The 17,027-nt window shown below is 40.4% G+C and overlaps 1 protein-coding gene and 1 long non-coding RNA gene across 8 annotated transcripts in view; one reads left to right on the top strand and one right to left on the bottom strand.

The window, feature by feature from the left end:
- gbf1 (golgi brefeldin A resistant guanine nucleotide exchange factor 1) overlaps window positions 1-17,027 on the bottom strand; it is a 78,723-nt gene that overhangs the window by 30,050 nt on the left and 31,646 nt on the right. For all 7 annotated transcript variants that reach the window (XM_069538317.1, XM_069538319.1, XM_069538318.1 and 4 more), the window contains exons 4-7: window positions 8,761-8,892; window positions 1,822-1,940; window positions 1,003-1,111; window positions 554-614 (exon numbers count right to left, since the gene is read on the bottom strand). In XM_069538317.1, coding sequence (XP_069394418.1) covers window positions 554-614; window positions 1,003-1,111; window positions 1,822-1,940; window positions 8,761-8,892 — 421 coding nt within the window. The remainder of the gene's footprint in view (window positions 1-553; window positions 615-1,002; window positions 1,112-1,821; window positions 1,941-8,760; window positions 8,893-17,027) is intronic.
- Window positions 13,021-16,554, top strand: LOC138413701 (uncharacterized). Its single transcript, XR_011246112.1, has 3 exons — window positions 13,021-15,619; window positions 16,129-16,184; window positions 16,367-16,554. It is a non-coding gene; the product is annotated as an uncharacterized lncRNA (long non-coding RNA).

Below are 17,027 nucleotides of genomic sequence, written 5' to 3'. Positions count from 1 at the left end.
CTCTGACTGAATTGGTGTGCATAATGTAGAGACCTCCACAATTAAAAGCTAAATGATTGCGTTTTTTATGAAGATTGTTTTTATATCCTTGGCAAGGCCTCAAATTTTGATACTTGGCCATTAAATGGTAAGTTGTATTATTTTGAGTCTGCAGAATACAGAGTGGTCGGATCTGCCTCAATGATTATGTGAAATAAGATTTCCAGCTTGAAGCCATCTAAATGATGATATTGTGTTATCGTCATGTTTGCCACCTACTGGATACAGGACATTACATGTTGTATACTTTCACGTGCACGTCCTATCTGCTGTTGCGCACTCTGATGCACGCAGGGGTGTGAAAGCCTGATCATCGCTGCTTGCAGCTATAATGATTAGCTTAGATAGTTCAGCTAACAAACCAGTCCCTAAATAAACTAAGTATTTTCATATATGAGAATAAACTTGGCTTTAAACCATTCAGCTGCGAACACATTAAAGTGGAACAGAATAACAATGTCTACTTTAACACATCTACCCACATTCTCTATCCACCACCATGCTACTTGTTTACCTGGAGAAAAGTAGCTGCACCATGTCAACCAGTGTATGTTCAGCTGATTTCCTGAGAAGGTCTGCAAACAAAGGGGAGACAAAGGCATGAAAACCAGGCAGAATAAAATCAAGAAGCAAGAAACAGTCGAGCTAAGAGTGAGAGACCACAAGACAGAGACATTTAGAAGAAACTTAATGTCAAACAGTAAATAATAAATCACAAATTATTGTTGAAAAGTCTGAAAGAACAATCCCATTAATCATCTTATGAACCATCAGATTTAGTTTTCAACATATATTAGCCTATTCTGACCCCCCGACTGGAAACCAATACATTACAGGATGGCAAAATAGATGATGTGTAGGCACAGACAATTTGCATTGTTTGCAGAGTTGATGTGACTGTAAGTTAAGTGAAACATATGCTGTTTGAAATAGAGGTTCATGAATGTGTTGGATGTTACTCACCACTAAGGCGCATCTCAAAGCAAATCCTAAAGCAGGACTGCATGATCTCACAAACAGACTCATTGGTCAGGTGGGCTCCCACTGGCGTCAGCAGCAGAGTCCTCAGGACCTTAAACAGCAAAATACAAATGTACAAAAATCTGCAGGTGATGCACTAACCAAGTTGATGAAATCTCTCTGTTTCAATCTAAGCACATCTTAGATTAAAATGCTTTATTTTACTCTTCAAAATAACTTATTTTCACTCATACAAACTAACACATTTTTTTTGCCACATGCCTGTGATGTGTGCACTGCATTAACTGAGAGAGGACTAGAGGCTATGCATCACTGCAGAGCTGAAGTCTCCAGGTAGTCTCCATGTAGGTGAACATCTGTAAATTCTAGTGTCTGCTGATACCCTGAACATGAGGAATTTATAGATTGGTTAATTTCAGTGTCTAACAACAGTCTGCATGTAACGTGTTTAAGAATAAACTGGGTTACACTGCCTCCCTCATAACTACAGGAATCTGCATGCACATCGTCACATGCTGCAAGCAAGTCATTTCTTTACCTGTGGAAAACACTGCATTTTCCTAGATGACAAACTTGTTAATAAATACATTCTAAAAAAACTATGTATTAGCCATTTCTACTTGTTAATATTAATATTCATTATATTTTCATAAACTTAGATAAACACAGTCTCAACAGAACTTCAATTATGAATTTCATAAAGGTCCTTTTTATTAGACACTACTGTACTGGATTCATTAGTACAGTACAGGTCTGAGCATGACTACACTAATAACAGCCATAAAACAAGTTGTTATGTACCTGTAGAATTTTCATGAGGACGACTTCATCACTGGCAGGGTCTGTTCCCACAAATCTAGCATGTGTGACGGCGTCTGCCATGTTTTCAATGGCCTCTGCTGCTGCTTCATGGTTCGCATCTGTGAGTAAACAAGAAACATAAAGAAACATAAATCAGAATTCTGACCCCAAAATTCAAACTCTGACACATACAAGAGCAGTTTTGATAAATGAGTCTAATCATATTGATTATTTCCCTTCACTTCAGTGTTCTTATATGTGGAATACATGAAGTGGTCACATTTACAAGTACACCCACTTTGATGCAATCAAATACAACAGCTCTATCTTCAAAACGCTTATAATGTTCAGGTTGTGGTGACAATGTCACAGCTGTTTAAATTGAATGTTTTTGCTGAGATTACACCTAACATGCCGTGGGGATGGTGTAGGAGGACTATTTTGGTAATTGATTCCAGCTATACCCAAATTTGAAATATTTCTTCTGTGATGAACCAAATACCTCTTGGTTTTGGACAACTGGTTTAACAAAACAAGAACTTGTGAAGACATCACCTAGAAACTGGTTTAGGGATTGTACATTTTTTTATATTTGCTGACCATACAAATTACATTTCCCAATTGTGCCTCTTAAAGTGGCTGTTAAATCTATATATAAAGAGAAATTATCTTAGGCATTAAGAAAAACTGAGTGGCACGCATCTACTTGTTGCCTACACAGGAATGTGTAAATACTGCATCACGTGACCTCTCCATGAAGGAATCACAGTACAACAGACAATTCTATAGTAACACTACATTAAAAGCTCTATTAACAACTGTAGCAGCCTGTTAATATCTGCAGCTGCCATGTAGACTTCATCTGTTCAGAGACGACTCTGGGTTCAGGGCAGAGTGGTGACACTATAGTGTGGACTCCCAGTGGAACAGGACGCCCTCAAGTATTGACAGACTACTTATTTCCAACATCCAGTGTCAGAAAAAATGTAGAGCAGCGTTTAACTAGCTCTACCTGTGCTGCATGTGGTGGAAACACACTCAAACAGAAATTAGCACTCAACACAATTCTGTGTTAGATATGGTGTGTGCTGTAGGCTGAGTGAGGTATAACATCTGATTGTGGGGATTGTTGGTAAACTATGCAAGCATGAACAGCCCCAACAGCTCAACACATAAACACAACTAGACAAGCCTCGTGTGGTCCATCCACATTGTCTTCTCAAAGCCTGGGGTCTAATGACCAAATGTGGTCTTTTGTTAGAGGCCGGCTGGGACAAACTGGCTGTCAGAGCAACAGGAGCCAGTGTTTTTGAAACCTGAGCGGCTGGCCAGCTATCTGCCTGGAGCCAGCCTGTTTTACTTTCCCATCGCCCCCAGGAGCAGTAATCCATTAACTAATAAGCAGAGGGGGGAAGAGAGGGGAGAGGAAGAATGGAGGGAGAAGGAGGTGCAGATGAAGATTTTCCAAGTAAAACAGCAATACAGCCTGTCAACATGAAGACACTGATGTGTGCAAAAAAGAGGCAGCTAAAGGTTTAATGTGACACTGCAGCTTTCTGTTTCAGCGTGTGCTTGGAGTTGACTTAAAAAATGTAAAGATACTTGAGGAAACCTAGAAACTGTAAAGAGATTTTACTCATTGTGAAGAACTGGAGTTCAAAGTATATCAGGAATAAGTAGGTCAATGGCTGAGAACTGGTGTATACTTGGTTAAGGCTGTTGAGACACAGTAATGCCAGCATCCCTCTAGAGGCAAAGGCGACAACAAGCGTGGAAGTTGTGCTGAAAACATCCGATGGCCAGACACAGAAACTGGAGCCATGGGGGGACCCGGCAGAATGTCATAAGTGATATAAAACACTAATCCTTCTCTTGGCACAAAGTCTACACAAGCAGTGTCCAAAGGAGGGGTTGGGTGGAGGGGGCCACGGCTTGTTAAAATAACGCAGAAGAGAGGCTCAACATGTGTGTACGTGCCTGAGGGTATGTGGGCAAAGTCAATAGGGGGTTGAACCAGCTGCCACATAAAGAAGTTTAAGTATATCAAACTCTGGTCACAAAAATCAAAGACATGGTGTGATTGAGAGCGAAGAGAAAGAGCAGAGTGGCTGGTTTTTAAGAGAGCAACACACAAAAAGCTCTCAAGCTGCACACTACATAAGGGCCAATACATCTTTAGAAATCAAACAAAGGGACTGCTGCATTTTCCATGGCCAGAGAAGAAAATTAGTTTGTTCACCTGTTCATCTTGTGAATAGCACAAGATCATCTTTCAGGCAGGCTGCTCTGCTCCCAGTTTTAGCTCCACAGTAACGGTGTGCGGCGGTTAATACACGGTATGCATACACTTTAAAGTTTGGATTTTCTTGACTAGGGTTGCCGTCTTTTCAACATTTTTTTCCAAAGATCATTTGCTGTGGTGACGCAAGATGACATGAGTGTTTGGTTTTGGGCAACTCATTTCCCTGGGAGAATTATCAATGAAGAACTTTGATTACAATCCTATTCTTATTATTGTTTAACTATATCTTAATTAAAGAGGTACTCTCTGTTAAGTGTAGTATTTCCATTAAGCTAAGGGGGCCACAAGGGGGAGATTAAATAAAGGCCAATATGACCCTGATGACAACATTGGATTACTTTCTCATACTTAAGAGAGCTCCTCCAGAGCCACAAAAGATATTATACCAGCATTTACAAAGGCAGAGCACTGCTCCCTCCCTCTTACCTGTAAAATGTATTTTACTTGTAAACCTTATGGAATTCAAATAAAGACTATTTTGCTCTTCATTTTTCAACTTTTTCTTTGTTCCTTTATATACCATTTTACTTTCATAGCAATATCTTTTTTTTTGAACTGTTATTTGGAATTTTTATTCAAAAAAAGTTTCTTTAAAAGAGAGTATGCTGCTGTCATGGTTATCACTGAAAGCCTTACACCAAAATGCTTGAACAGTTTTGTCAGTGCATTATTCAATCCATTTATTTGCTATACCACTTATCCTTGAGGGTCATGCAGGAGCTGGAGCCAATCCCAGCTGACACTGCATGAGTACAACCTGGAAAGGTCGCCATTCTATCACAGGGCTGACACACATAAGCTGCTTTCAGACATTTAATGAACTCCGCAGATCCTCCTTTTTCTCCGGAACACAAATGCAGTTTCTGCAGACTTTCTCCTCCTGGCCCTCTTGTATAAAGTCTATAGAAAGTTGGGAGAATCCGATGTGTGAACACAGCAAGGGATCCCCCATTGCATTCACCATGAGCAGGGGGTTGATGAGGCTTCGAACATGTGACGGATACAAAAGAAAATCAAAAACATACTAGTGAAAAAGCGGTGTCATACAAAAAATAGAAGACATCGACTAAGATGTCAAGAGAGTTTGTGCCAATAAGAGCAGACGGCGGAATAGGGGTGCTGTAAACATGATCATGTGACCGCCGCAGCGGAATTAATATGTTACTTACTCCGCCTGCTGCCCCAGGCTGCTCCACCTTTTGCCTGAATCCTGCAGAGGATTTGTTACTGTTGCAAAACAAATCTGTGCAGAGAACCTCCTGCTGCGTTGTGCATGTGTGAAAAGCAATGTCTAGGTAAAGTCTGGACTCAATTCTCCTGTCGTGTGTGAAAACGATGCCCATTCACACTTACATTAAAAGTGACAACAATAAACCTAACCTGCTTGTCTTTGGACTGAGGAAGAAAACCTATGCAGGCAACAAGAAAAGATGCGGAGATACCACAGCCAGCCAGCAGCTTCTAACTCGGTTCCTCCTTTTTGTGAGGTTAACCACTGCCACCCCAGCCCTTTGCCTCAAAATCAATTGCTTGTTATGCATTTTCTTTAACCGTTTGGTGTTGCTTTGTTCTTGAAAAACTGTGTTTGGACTTTTTGTCTGTGGAGGTTGTGTAGGAGGTATTGCTCTTTTCCTTGTTAAACATTTTTGCTGCTGATGCTAATTATGTTCTTTGGTATTTTATTATAACGGCTATTTCATTTAATGACAATTTATTCAACCTTAGAGTCACAGGCAGGCTACAGCTGCACTCTAAGCTCATCTCTTCTGGCAGTGGCTGCAGCTTAAGCCTCTGCTGAGCCTCGCTCTGAGCCATAGGTGGGCTAGTGACCCATGTGGCTGCTAGCAGCGCAGTGAGGGGCTTTGCTGACTGTGCTGGGCAGCAGAAACAGAGGGAAAATGAAGGAGGAACGGGGGAGGAGAGATGAGCTGTGGGGAAGTAGAGGATAGAGCAGAGATGTGGATGTCTGTCAGCACTAAGGCTTAGTTTGTCACTCCTTCCATGCCAGTAGACCTCAGGCCACAGATTGAGAGGAATTATCTCACACTAATAGAAATGAGTGAGTGAAATAACTGTGTGTGTGGGGGGGAGACCTTTTCCTTTCTTTTGGGCTGTAGACAAGCCAAAAAACAGAAGAGGGTGGTAAAGTGGTTGCATTGGACATGTTGGCAGGACAAGGGGGAAAATGTTCAGGGTGACACCTTGAAGGGGAGGATCATATTTAACACAGCACCCAGGATACAGAGGGACACAACTGCCTGCTGCAGGCTGTTTCCTCATTCAATACTTATAGAGAGGGATGATATCACAATGTGTGTAAACTTAAACTGAACCTAGGTGTCAACACGCTCCACCATTTGCTGAAAGATCACAAGACATAAACTGGTTACATGAATCATTTAGCGAGCATCACGATCCATGCAGTCATGTCCACTGAGAGAAGCACATCAAACAGAGTACGTCTTATTGCCGGTAAATAAAACAAACTGATTTGAAAAGATTACACACAAACCTAATGCTGAATAAAATAATTTAAAAAACATCTAAATCCAGAGGACCAGGCCATAAAAGGGCTTAGGTATTGTTAGGTTATTGAATTTTCTTTAGCCAGGAGATGGCAGTACTTGACAACATCAGTGCTGTGCTTCAACTCAACTATCCTAAAAGCAATATATATATATATATATATATATATATATATATATATATATATATATATATATATATATATATATATATATATATATATATATATATATATTCATATGTTAAGCCTTGAACAACAATTATAAGAATTCCTGCAAATGACATACCTATCAAATTTTCCATTAGGATCCCATCCATCTACCAACATACCCTATCTATTAATCACATCTATTCTATTCCTTTTATCTACTGACCTATCTAACCTAGATTTATGGAGTGAAAAACCATATATTTATATGAGCAATGCCACTGTCAAACAATATCAATACTTGCACAGAAAAATCCCGAATGGTTTGACATTCTGCAAGAACAAAATGTAAAATTACAGTGGTCACTTAAGTCAGAAACCAAAAGTGGACACTAGTCTCACCTAATCCAAAATTTCACAGTCATTTCAGTAAGAAAATAGGCATTTAGCTTCCTGTGGGAGCTTCTGACACATTCTTCAGATTAGCATTTAATTCTCTTTGAGCTCACATTCAATATAGTTTGCTCATAGCTCCACCCCAACACCAGGAAAAAATGGATACATGGCTAAGTAAAACATGAGAAGTGGTAAGTGTGTTAACAGGCTGCTGGAGACTGATCTGTTTGAGGAGCAACGGTCAAACTGAGATGCAGCAGCTTTACTCGAGTTGTTGAACCACCGTGATACTTTCTTAAATTCACTGCCATTGGAGAGTGGGAGTATTGTGAGTGTTAGAGTGCTACAGTTGTGCATCCCTTAGAGCAGTGCAGATGAGTGCTGGTGGTGGTGGTGGTGGTGTAATGGCGTCAGGATGGTGGTGGTGGGGATAAAGGGGGTCTGGTGTCAGGTCTGGACTGACAGGGGCTCTGGGACTCAGATGGCGATTTGTGAGGTGATCTTTGAACACATATTGTGTGTACATGTGTGAGCCTGGGCCTCTTAGCTTGTACTGCGAGGAGCTTCAGTGTCAGTCTGGAAAGCATCAAGTCCTGCTCTTCAGTTTGAATGAACATCCACAACATCCTCAGTCCACATCTTTTGTAGAAACCTCTCACATACACGTGCATGGTATTTTATCTGGTTTAACACTAGTACAAATAAAAGACCCAGATATGGAAGGTATATTTCCAGCAGCACTGTACAAGATCCCTGCAATTTTAGGTTCCTATTTAGTTCAGCAATGGTTGCAGCTGTTTTGACACCACTGTAACATTGACTCAACCCCTGCTATTTAGACTAACATCTGGTGATGCATGCTTATTTCACACTTAACAAAACAACTGGCAGACACTGGGCCATATTTCCATGATGAGGCTAATGAGGACAGGCAGTCCTGACCATATGCCAGCATAACTTCTCTGCACTGATGATGAGAATAGACCATTCCTATTCCTGGCATTCCTGGACTAACCCAACATTGAATGAGCAGAAGAATAGGCCAAACTGTAGCTTCCCAGTGGAAAACTCCAAACTTTTAAAAGGGCTTAGCTGATACATCCTCGGTATAAATCCAGATAAACAGGTGCAAAGTGGATCTATTAGTTTATACACAAACACTTCAAACTTGTCAAAGATGGCCCCTGTCAAAACAAAAAAAGTTAAGTCTGATCTCGCTCAAAGTAAAAAGTCAAAGTGCTACAAAAAGAATAACAGCTGCTGAGTAAGCAGCAACTGTTCGGAGTAGTCGACATAACTGCACTCCAACACTGGTTCATGCAGTGGTTAAGAAAAGAAGATATTTGAAGAATAATGGGGTAGTTGCAACAGTATAGTATACTGAGATGTAGTAACATCACCTGACAATGGACTTAGAATTATTAGGCCTCCTTGTGTACCACAAATGTATGTACACATGTACAAAGATAATAATGCTTTTGGAAATATACAGTACATGTGGGTAATTCCAGGAAAAAAATATACCCAATAAAAATCAATAGACAATGCTAATATTGAGATCTCTTACCGATGAGGCCGTAGGAAAGGAACTTGTTGACAGAGGTAAGGGCAAGGCCTGTGATTGGTCCTGTGGTGTCCTCAGAGCGGACGACTTCCAGGAAAGGCCTCAGGAAAATGTTGGGTTCAATATCACACAGCTCTGCAGGGGAAAGATACACAAAAGAGTCAGTCATGCAAACACAAGCAATTGTAGAATTATATCTTATCAGTTAGATAACCCACTGACTTTGGTCATCCTGGGCCTCACTGTTAGGTTCAGAATCTCAAGAGTTATTAATAAATTGCCATCTTTATTCAATTCAATTTTATTGGTATAGCGCCAAATCATAATATTCATTATCTCAGAGCACTTTACATAAAAGGTCAAGACCTTAAAAATTATAGAGAAACCCAACAGTCCCCACAATGAGCAGCACTTTGGCGATTTTGAAGAGTAAAAACGTCCTCAATAACTGCAAGAACCTCGAACAGAACCAGACTGTGGTAAATGGTAAATGGTTTGTATTTATATAGCGCTTGTCAAGTCTTGATGACCACTCAAAGCGCCTTACACTACAGTTTGCCATTCAGGTCAAAAGTTATGTGATACCTACCTAGACCTAGTAGTGCTGGCAGAGGAAATGCATGTTGCCATGCTCACACACTAAATTAATATGGTGACCTGTACCTTTATCATGAGACCCTAATGCTCTACCTGCTCAAAAGCATGCTAAGATAGTCATTGCGAGCATGTTAGCATGCTGATTGACACAGAGCAGCAGGCATGGATGTAGACTGTAAGAAGTAATTTGAGAAATTTGAACTGCTTTTGACTGCATCATAAAAATGGTTTTGTGTACGGATGGAATCATTCTCCAGATCTGGCTCAGCTTCGGTTCAGACTTTAGTTTTCAGCCACAGTTTGATTAATAATTTGTGGTACCTGGGATGGGGGATCTGCAATTACATGGTTATTGTAGACCTGATCACTCATCATGATTGTACCAAAATGTGACACATGCATTTCAAAGAAAAACATAGGTGTAATGTAAATATTTATAAATGTACATCCCGCCCTAACTTAGATTACATAAGACTTCAACAGACTACACCTTCAGCTTTGGCAGTAGCTTGGAGTTGAGGTATTGCAATTCTGTCGTCCTGAATCATGATACCAGCTTGTGAATGTTTTGTATCTTGGTCTAAATTTCAGAATCATTACACTGCTAGTTTAAGGTAAAAAGGAGCCTCTCATATCAAGAACAACTTATACACCTCTCTAATAGAAGTGGTAGAAACAGTCCTTTAAAAACTGTACATAAATAATGATACACTTCTTTATTTTAATCACACTTTAAATAATGAGCCATTATATAACAGACCAAAGTAAAATACCAGCTATCAGAAGCAAACCATAATCATGAGCTTAGCCCTACCTATTGAATCCTAAAGTTTATTAAACCCAGCTGGAGTTATCAGTTCACAGAGAAAGGCGCTTCGCTAGGCATTCCACTCTGAGAACCACCTTTGGCCAATCCACCCTGACTTCACTGGTCTCGCTTTCTCTCGAGAATTCAGAGAAAAAAACGGGGTCAAGAAGGGGAAGCAAAAATACAAAACAGGTAAAACAACAATGGGGAAAATTAGTGGAGTCACGCACGACGCTGGGAAATGTTGTGCCAGAGGAGCGCTCGCCGCAGCAATACCATGAGGATTATGGCTTTCTTAAGACCAACTCCACTCCAGACAAGAAAAAACAACTTGGACATCAAAAGCAGAGGAGAGTGTCTAACCAGTTTCCAAGGTGCACATGTGATTACTGTGTGATATCCAATATCCCTGCGGCTTGTTTAGAAATCAAATATGAAACAATTTGGCAATTTTCACAGTCCCTTCATCGGCCGCCAGGTCACTTCTAGGCCTCGCTTTCAAAAGCAAAGCATGTCTTGCTTGCTGCTTGTTGGAATATTTGATCATGTGCTGTAATATTTTAATAATATTTACATCGGTAATTGTGGAGCAGTTTATGGTGATGGATGACACCAGTCTAAATTTAGCAACAACTGCCCCCCCCCCCCCCCCCAAAAAAACCCATAAACTTAGGATTTAACCAAAATAAAAATAAGAATCAGCATTAACTTCAGAGAGTGAAACAGCTCTGCTGTCTCGATCTGTCCATCAACTGCCAGAAAACTTTTTAAATAGGGTTTTAGTGTCCCATTACTTTACAGTGTGAAAAAAACATGTAGTAAGGGTGGAATTAGAGTGCTCAAATGAATCTGTCAATAGATCCTGATGAAGACTTCATCACAAGCGATCACCCTGTAAGTGCTGTGGCTGCATTCCCAAAGACCACAGATTGGAAAACTCAATTGTGTTGTATTGATCCGGCTGGCCATCGGTGAACACAGGGCTGACTGGAGCAGTCTGTCGGTGGCCACAACCAATCTTCTTAAATAAAGTCTAAATACAGGCTCTGTACTTCAACTCAATCTCCAGGGCTTGGGGAGTGAAATGAAATAAATAACGACGGCTGCAGCCACGGTGAGGCAATCATTCTATAACCAGGTTGACCTCTGGCTGACATTGACCAAAAAAGAAAAACTGCAGGATTAAAGCAGCTCACCCAGCTGTGCATGTTGCCATCTGAGGGCTGGGTTTGTTGGGTAGCAGTCCTGATTCAGGAGTGTGTACAAGTCCAACTCAAGTTTACAATAACTGGTTAAAAAAGGTGTGTCAAATGAGCCTATTGCCATTCACCATGATCCAAATCCTATCTATCTGTACCATGTTGGAGCCCCATCTTTCTGCTTGGAGCTTCAGAGTATCCAGCCATGTGTGGATTACCTCTCCAAATGACCCCACCAAAGAGTCAGAGAGAGAGCGGGAAGGCGGGGGTGAACCCTTGCCCCAGGAGAGCGCCTCAAGATGAGGCAGGCTAACCACAAAACAGAGGCCATCTTTAACACATGCACATCTATTGGCAGTGGAGCAGAAAAGGCTTAGGACACTGGGAGCAACAACAGGAGATGTATCTGAGCTGCAGACGCATTATTGTCCACACAACACAAGCAAACACGTACAAATAACAATAACAAATATTTCAACGTGGCAACTCTGCTAAGACCCTGCACTTTCTAAGCAAAGTCAAGAGTTATACAAACAGGCCTGTCTTCCACAGGATCACTGTGTTGAGGAGCTGAGCATGAAGCAAGGAACTATTGAGCTTTTTTAATGGCCAACACATAACAGAAGAGAAGGCTTATATTCTTGTAGTGCTGCTGCTACTGAGCAACTTTCTTGTCTTACAAAAAGCATGTTCAACAGATAAAACACAGATTTTCTTTAGTACAAGACTATAGCAAAGCTTAACATGTGCATCAGTGCCACTGATTTTGGAAGCTCATTGACAGCTGACATTAAAATCGCAAAAGGTTGAACAACTGAATCTAACATTTAACATTCTGAAGTTAGATTACTATAATATACGTCTACGGTTTAGGTGGTGTGATCAAACAGATTATATATGCACTAGGGCTGCACGATATTATTACAAAAATTAAAAGCATTATTTCCATTCCATCCAAAATGATTTTATTGAAAAAATTCTCCCTGGCTATTGACGCCTGAGCCACTTACAGTACCACATCCAGAGGGAGAGGGCACCCACAGCACGCCCACAACGCCACCAGGTCCAGGGCAGACACCCATTCAGCCATGCACAGCTCCACTAGGTCCACTTATAGAAATCATTAGGGGTCTTTTCATATATGTTTGGACCATTTACAGTTTTTAGCAGCTCTGTCAGTAATTTACTGCTCCTCTCTGTGTCTCTAACATTCGTGCTGCGCACTGCGCCAACCGAATCAAGCCAAACCGAGCACGCCCCGCCATCTCCTCCAACTCTCCATATGTTGTCTAAGTTTACAAATTCTGTTGTTTTTACCCAGTCTGAGTTTACACGTGTGAGTATGTGTTTGTCCGTGTTTGAGAGAGAGAGGGGGAAAAAACAAGCGGGACAGCTGATGAATGTGCTGCTCTGAATCAAGATTTAACTAATTAAAGAAAAGTATCGATCATTATGTGTTGATATTAAATCAACATATAAACTGTAGCGGGTCAGAGGTGTCAGCTGAGTCCAAGAGAGAGAAAGAGGTGGAATCAGTGTGTGTGCGTCACTTTCCCTTCAGGTTCTGGGACTATCATAAATGAGCTACACAATTCCTTTATATACTCAACCGCTCATAGTGATGAATTTGACCCGGGTCAAACGTGATCACTAGAAGTTTCCAGAGTAGAATATAGTGGGGATTGGGCTGCAAGAGATATGACGGAGCCACCTCGCAATTCTCTGTTCGCTCTCTTTTCTCTTCTTCCGACATTGATTAATAGACGGAAAAACCTGTCAAAGATCTGAATATCTTTGATGTGTTTTATCTAGGGCAGCAGGGCTCCATCTGATTGGCCAAATATATTGACATGCAGAGCATAAATGCATGGCACATGGAACACCATTTATTGCAGTTCAAGCAGTCTTTTGCAATATATCACACATGTTGCTATCCTGACGATATATCATGCAGTCCTAATATGCACCGCAGTGTTTGTACAAAGGTTTTCCTTGATAGATTGTTAAGTTTAAGGACTTGAAAAGAATCGTGTTCTTTTATCCAACAGTACAAGACACTATTTTACCTTTAACTTCAAGTTTCTGATGTCCCCATATGACTCCATGTAACTCACAAAAAACATCCAATAATTGTGTTAACACTTGCCACAGTTATAGTCAAGAAATTGACTAAATTAAAATACATTCTTGTTGACCTGTATGATTTATATTAACATCAAAAAAATATTTTGTAAGGGTACTTTGGACTTCCTTTGTTTATGATTTTGCTAACAAGGGAGCATAGAGAAAGCATTGATAACTTTGTAAATGCATTGTAGATCCATGGCTCTGTGACTGCTCAAGACATCATTAATTGCAGTTCTGTCATAGATGGATATGTACAAAATCAATGTGTCTGTATGTAGACATCAGCAGAGGAAATCAAAAAAGAACTTCTGAGACAGAGTACGGACCAAATGAAATGACATCTTCTGTACCGGCGCAAAAGAAGCAGGGAGAGGGGGAGCAGCAGATGACGGGTGGGTGATCCCTCCCCTCCCCTTTGATCGACGCAGCGGCCCACAACCAAACACTGATGGTTATTGATCTGGGCTTCTTCAGCTACTAAAATTAAGAGTCAGGGTCCTTGGTTGCAATGCCAAGGCTCCTCCTGCTGAGGAGAGAGACAACGCTTTAACAAGACCAGCAAGGCTAAATGAAATCCAGGGAGAATTCCACTGTTCATCTGCTGAACCAAGTCCTGCACGACAGTGTTCTTATCCATCTGTCGGGAGAAGTTTGATGAATGTCAGCCTCCGTAGCTGTCGGCCCCCACCCTTCTTTCATTCATTTTTCTCTTCTGCCCTCGGTCCCTATATTCTCCTGAATGAAATTGACACTTGTAGAAGGGGGCAATTAGGATTGAACAATGCTATGGAGCTCCATATGGTCATTTCAATAGGCCACAGTGGTATTTTATAGATGCTTGGAACAATGCTTCTGCGCAAACTAAACAGGCAATTTGAAAGCCCTAGAGAAATTAAAACTTTTCCAAATGCTTGGATGGCTGTAATGGCTACCGCAAAAGAACATTTCCTAAAGGGCTACATGGAATATAGTTTGCATTTGTATTTACAAGAACACTCTAAGTGGATTGTTCAAGGAGGAGGGAAAGATGAGGGAACAGAGAACCAAAAGCCTTACTGGCACTCACAAGCTCCTGAAGCCTTATCAAATACAAAGTCAATTAAAAGATGACTTCACATGACTTCTTGAGAGAAATAACGCGTGTAACAGTTTCTACTAATCTGACTTGAGTGAAAAAACGATTCTTTAGATCTTTTAATCATACAATTTTCTAATTTCTGACAACATCATCCAGGTTATAGAGCCTACACTGAACCTGAGTCTGAAATGGGAAATGCATTATCACGTCAAACACAGGAGAGATAATACTGCTTTGTTATTTGCTTCATGGGGGATCAAAGCAGCTTCATTTACAAATATCATCAATGATCTCAGTAAAGAAACACAGGAGAGACGTCTAGATGCCATAATACTGTAGGTTATGTTATGACCACCAGTTTATCTTATTCCAACACTGATTAGGAGAAATCATAGTTTTACTGCTAGTTTTGTAAAGCAGATCAGTGTAAATTCTTCTATACCCATGAACATTATCTGCCGTTACTCTGGAGAAGAATCGGGCTGTAGTTACTGAGGTATCTCAACTTCTAGTCACCTAGGTTTTAACAGAAAATAACTTACTCCAAACATGCTGCCTGATATAACTCTTTCCAATTCACATGTCTTCCCGTTGGTTTTAGTTTCTGAGAACTATCCCTTTAAGTTCCTGGCCTGTCTCTACTGAAACTGATGATTAAAGTGGATGTCTGTGTTCTACTTAAAGGGGTATGCCAAATTAGTTTTGCACATAGACTGTATATAAAGATGGACGTAGTGTCCGTGACGTCACCCGTTGGTTTCTGTAGAGTGAAAATGAGGCTCGTAGTGGGCGTTTCACCCGGCGCCATCTTGCCGGGGCCTGACTCCTCCTAGTTCCGGGCTAACCCATAAATGGGCAAAAAGGCGGCGCGCGAGTGGACGCTAGGCGGGCCGAGTGAAGACTGACAACCGAGCCACGCCCACAGAGCTTATCGTTTCCTGGTTAGCTCAGGCTAAGGAGCTAGGCTACATGCTACCCGCGACTGCTAACCGGCTAGCGCTGCGGTGTAGTTGCTCCGGGATGGTCGCGGTCGTAACATCGAACCGAACAGAGGTAAGTTACCCTGAAACTTTACAACAACAAAACCTATTGATTTATTTATTATTATAATCATACCACATATACTTACAAGCCTCAAGTGGTTTTTGATGTTATTGAGGTAATTCACCGTTTATTTAACACATCTAATGAAGTTTGAAGCAAGTTAACTAGCTTTAGTAAAGAGTTGTGTTTTGTCATTTGATTGTAATTTTAATAAGTTAATATTAATAAGCTGCATGTGATAGACTTGTATAACCGCCATTACTATTACAACCTCTTTTTTTTAGCCTGTTATAGAATTCACAGTGAATTAGACCCAGTGCAGATGTGATTATAATCTCCACACACCACTGTTGTAAACAGTGCTCATATTTATTATATATATCTGTTTTAACACTGCGAGAAGTTGAGGGACTTGAAGTGGACTGTTATCAACAGCACTGTGAGAGATTATCACCTTGAATATTACAGATGTGGTAGAAAGACATTTTATATATTTATACAATGTTTATTTCTTTTAGTACATCAGTTTGGCTGAAATCTGTGGTGCTTCCACCTGCTGAACACAGAATAAACTGTAAGTACCCGTCTTGGCTGCTTAACACAGCTGATATTACATGTGTCAAAATTATTGTAGGCTATTGTATTGTACAGTATCTGTAAATTATCATGTTTCTCCTCTGTTCCTTAATATCTACAGATGTGACAATGATTTCAGCATAAAACATCCTTTAACATGACTTTTTTCATTTCATGAAGCACTGCAACACCTGATGTCCTCAGAATCCACTGTGGCAGCAGCAACATGGTGGAGATCGGCAGCTTCAGGCTGGTCAACATGATAATAATATTGAGTCAATTTCTATATCCATTATGGTTGGTAAAATTAACACTATCACAACAATGTTCATCTTTTACTTTCTGATTTAATAAACCTTAGATAAAAAGTGTTGTCTTTTCTTTTTTGACATAAGAAACAGAACACGGTCAGCACAGCTGTGTCCCTCAGGTTCGTCCGTCCCTAATAAAATGACAGGAAACATAAAAGTATGGCATTATTGCAGAGATACGTGTTACTTTCAAACAAAGTCTGTGTCCTTATATTCTGTGGATATTTAAGTATGTATCTGAATATGGTTTGGGATTAAACAGTGTACTACAATGAATGTGCAGTATGGAGTTCTTTCACATTAAAAGTATTGCATATATAATGTAATGCATCATGTGCAATAATGTGCTTTAATTGTTAGTAAGTTATGAAAACAGGTCTATACCTGGTAGGTAAACTGTTCATTCATAAATAAAGTTCAGCTCAACAAGTTTCACACTGCAGCAGCTGCACTAACGTTATTTCTGAAACAATAATCTAATAAAACATTATTACTGAAGTTACTCACAGTAACGTAGTCAAGCTAAATAG

The sequence above is a fragment of the Paralichthys olivaceus genome, chromosome 14 (assembly GCF_024713975.1).
Source record: "Paralichthys olivaceus isolate ysfri-2021 chromosome 14, ASM2471397v2, whole genome shotgun sequence".
NCBI lineage: Eukaryota > Metazoa > Chordata > Actinopteri > Pleuronectiformes > Paralichthyidae > Paralichthys > Paralichthys olivaceus.
The sequence above is the reverse complement of the archived record's forward strand: the minus strand, read 5'-3'. Positions and strand labels throughout refer to the sequence as shown.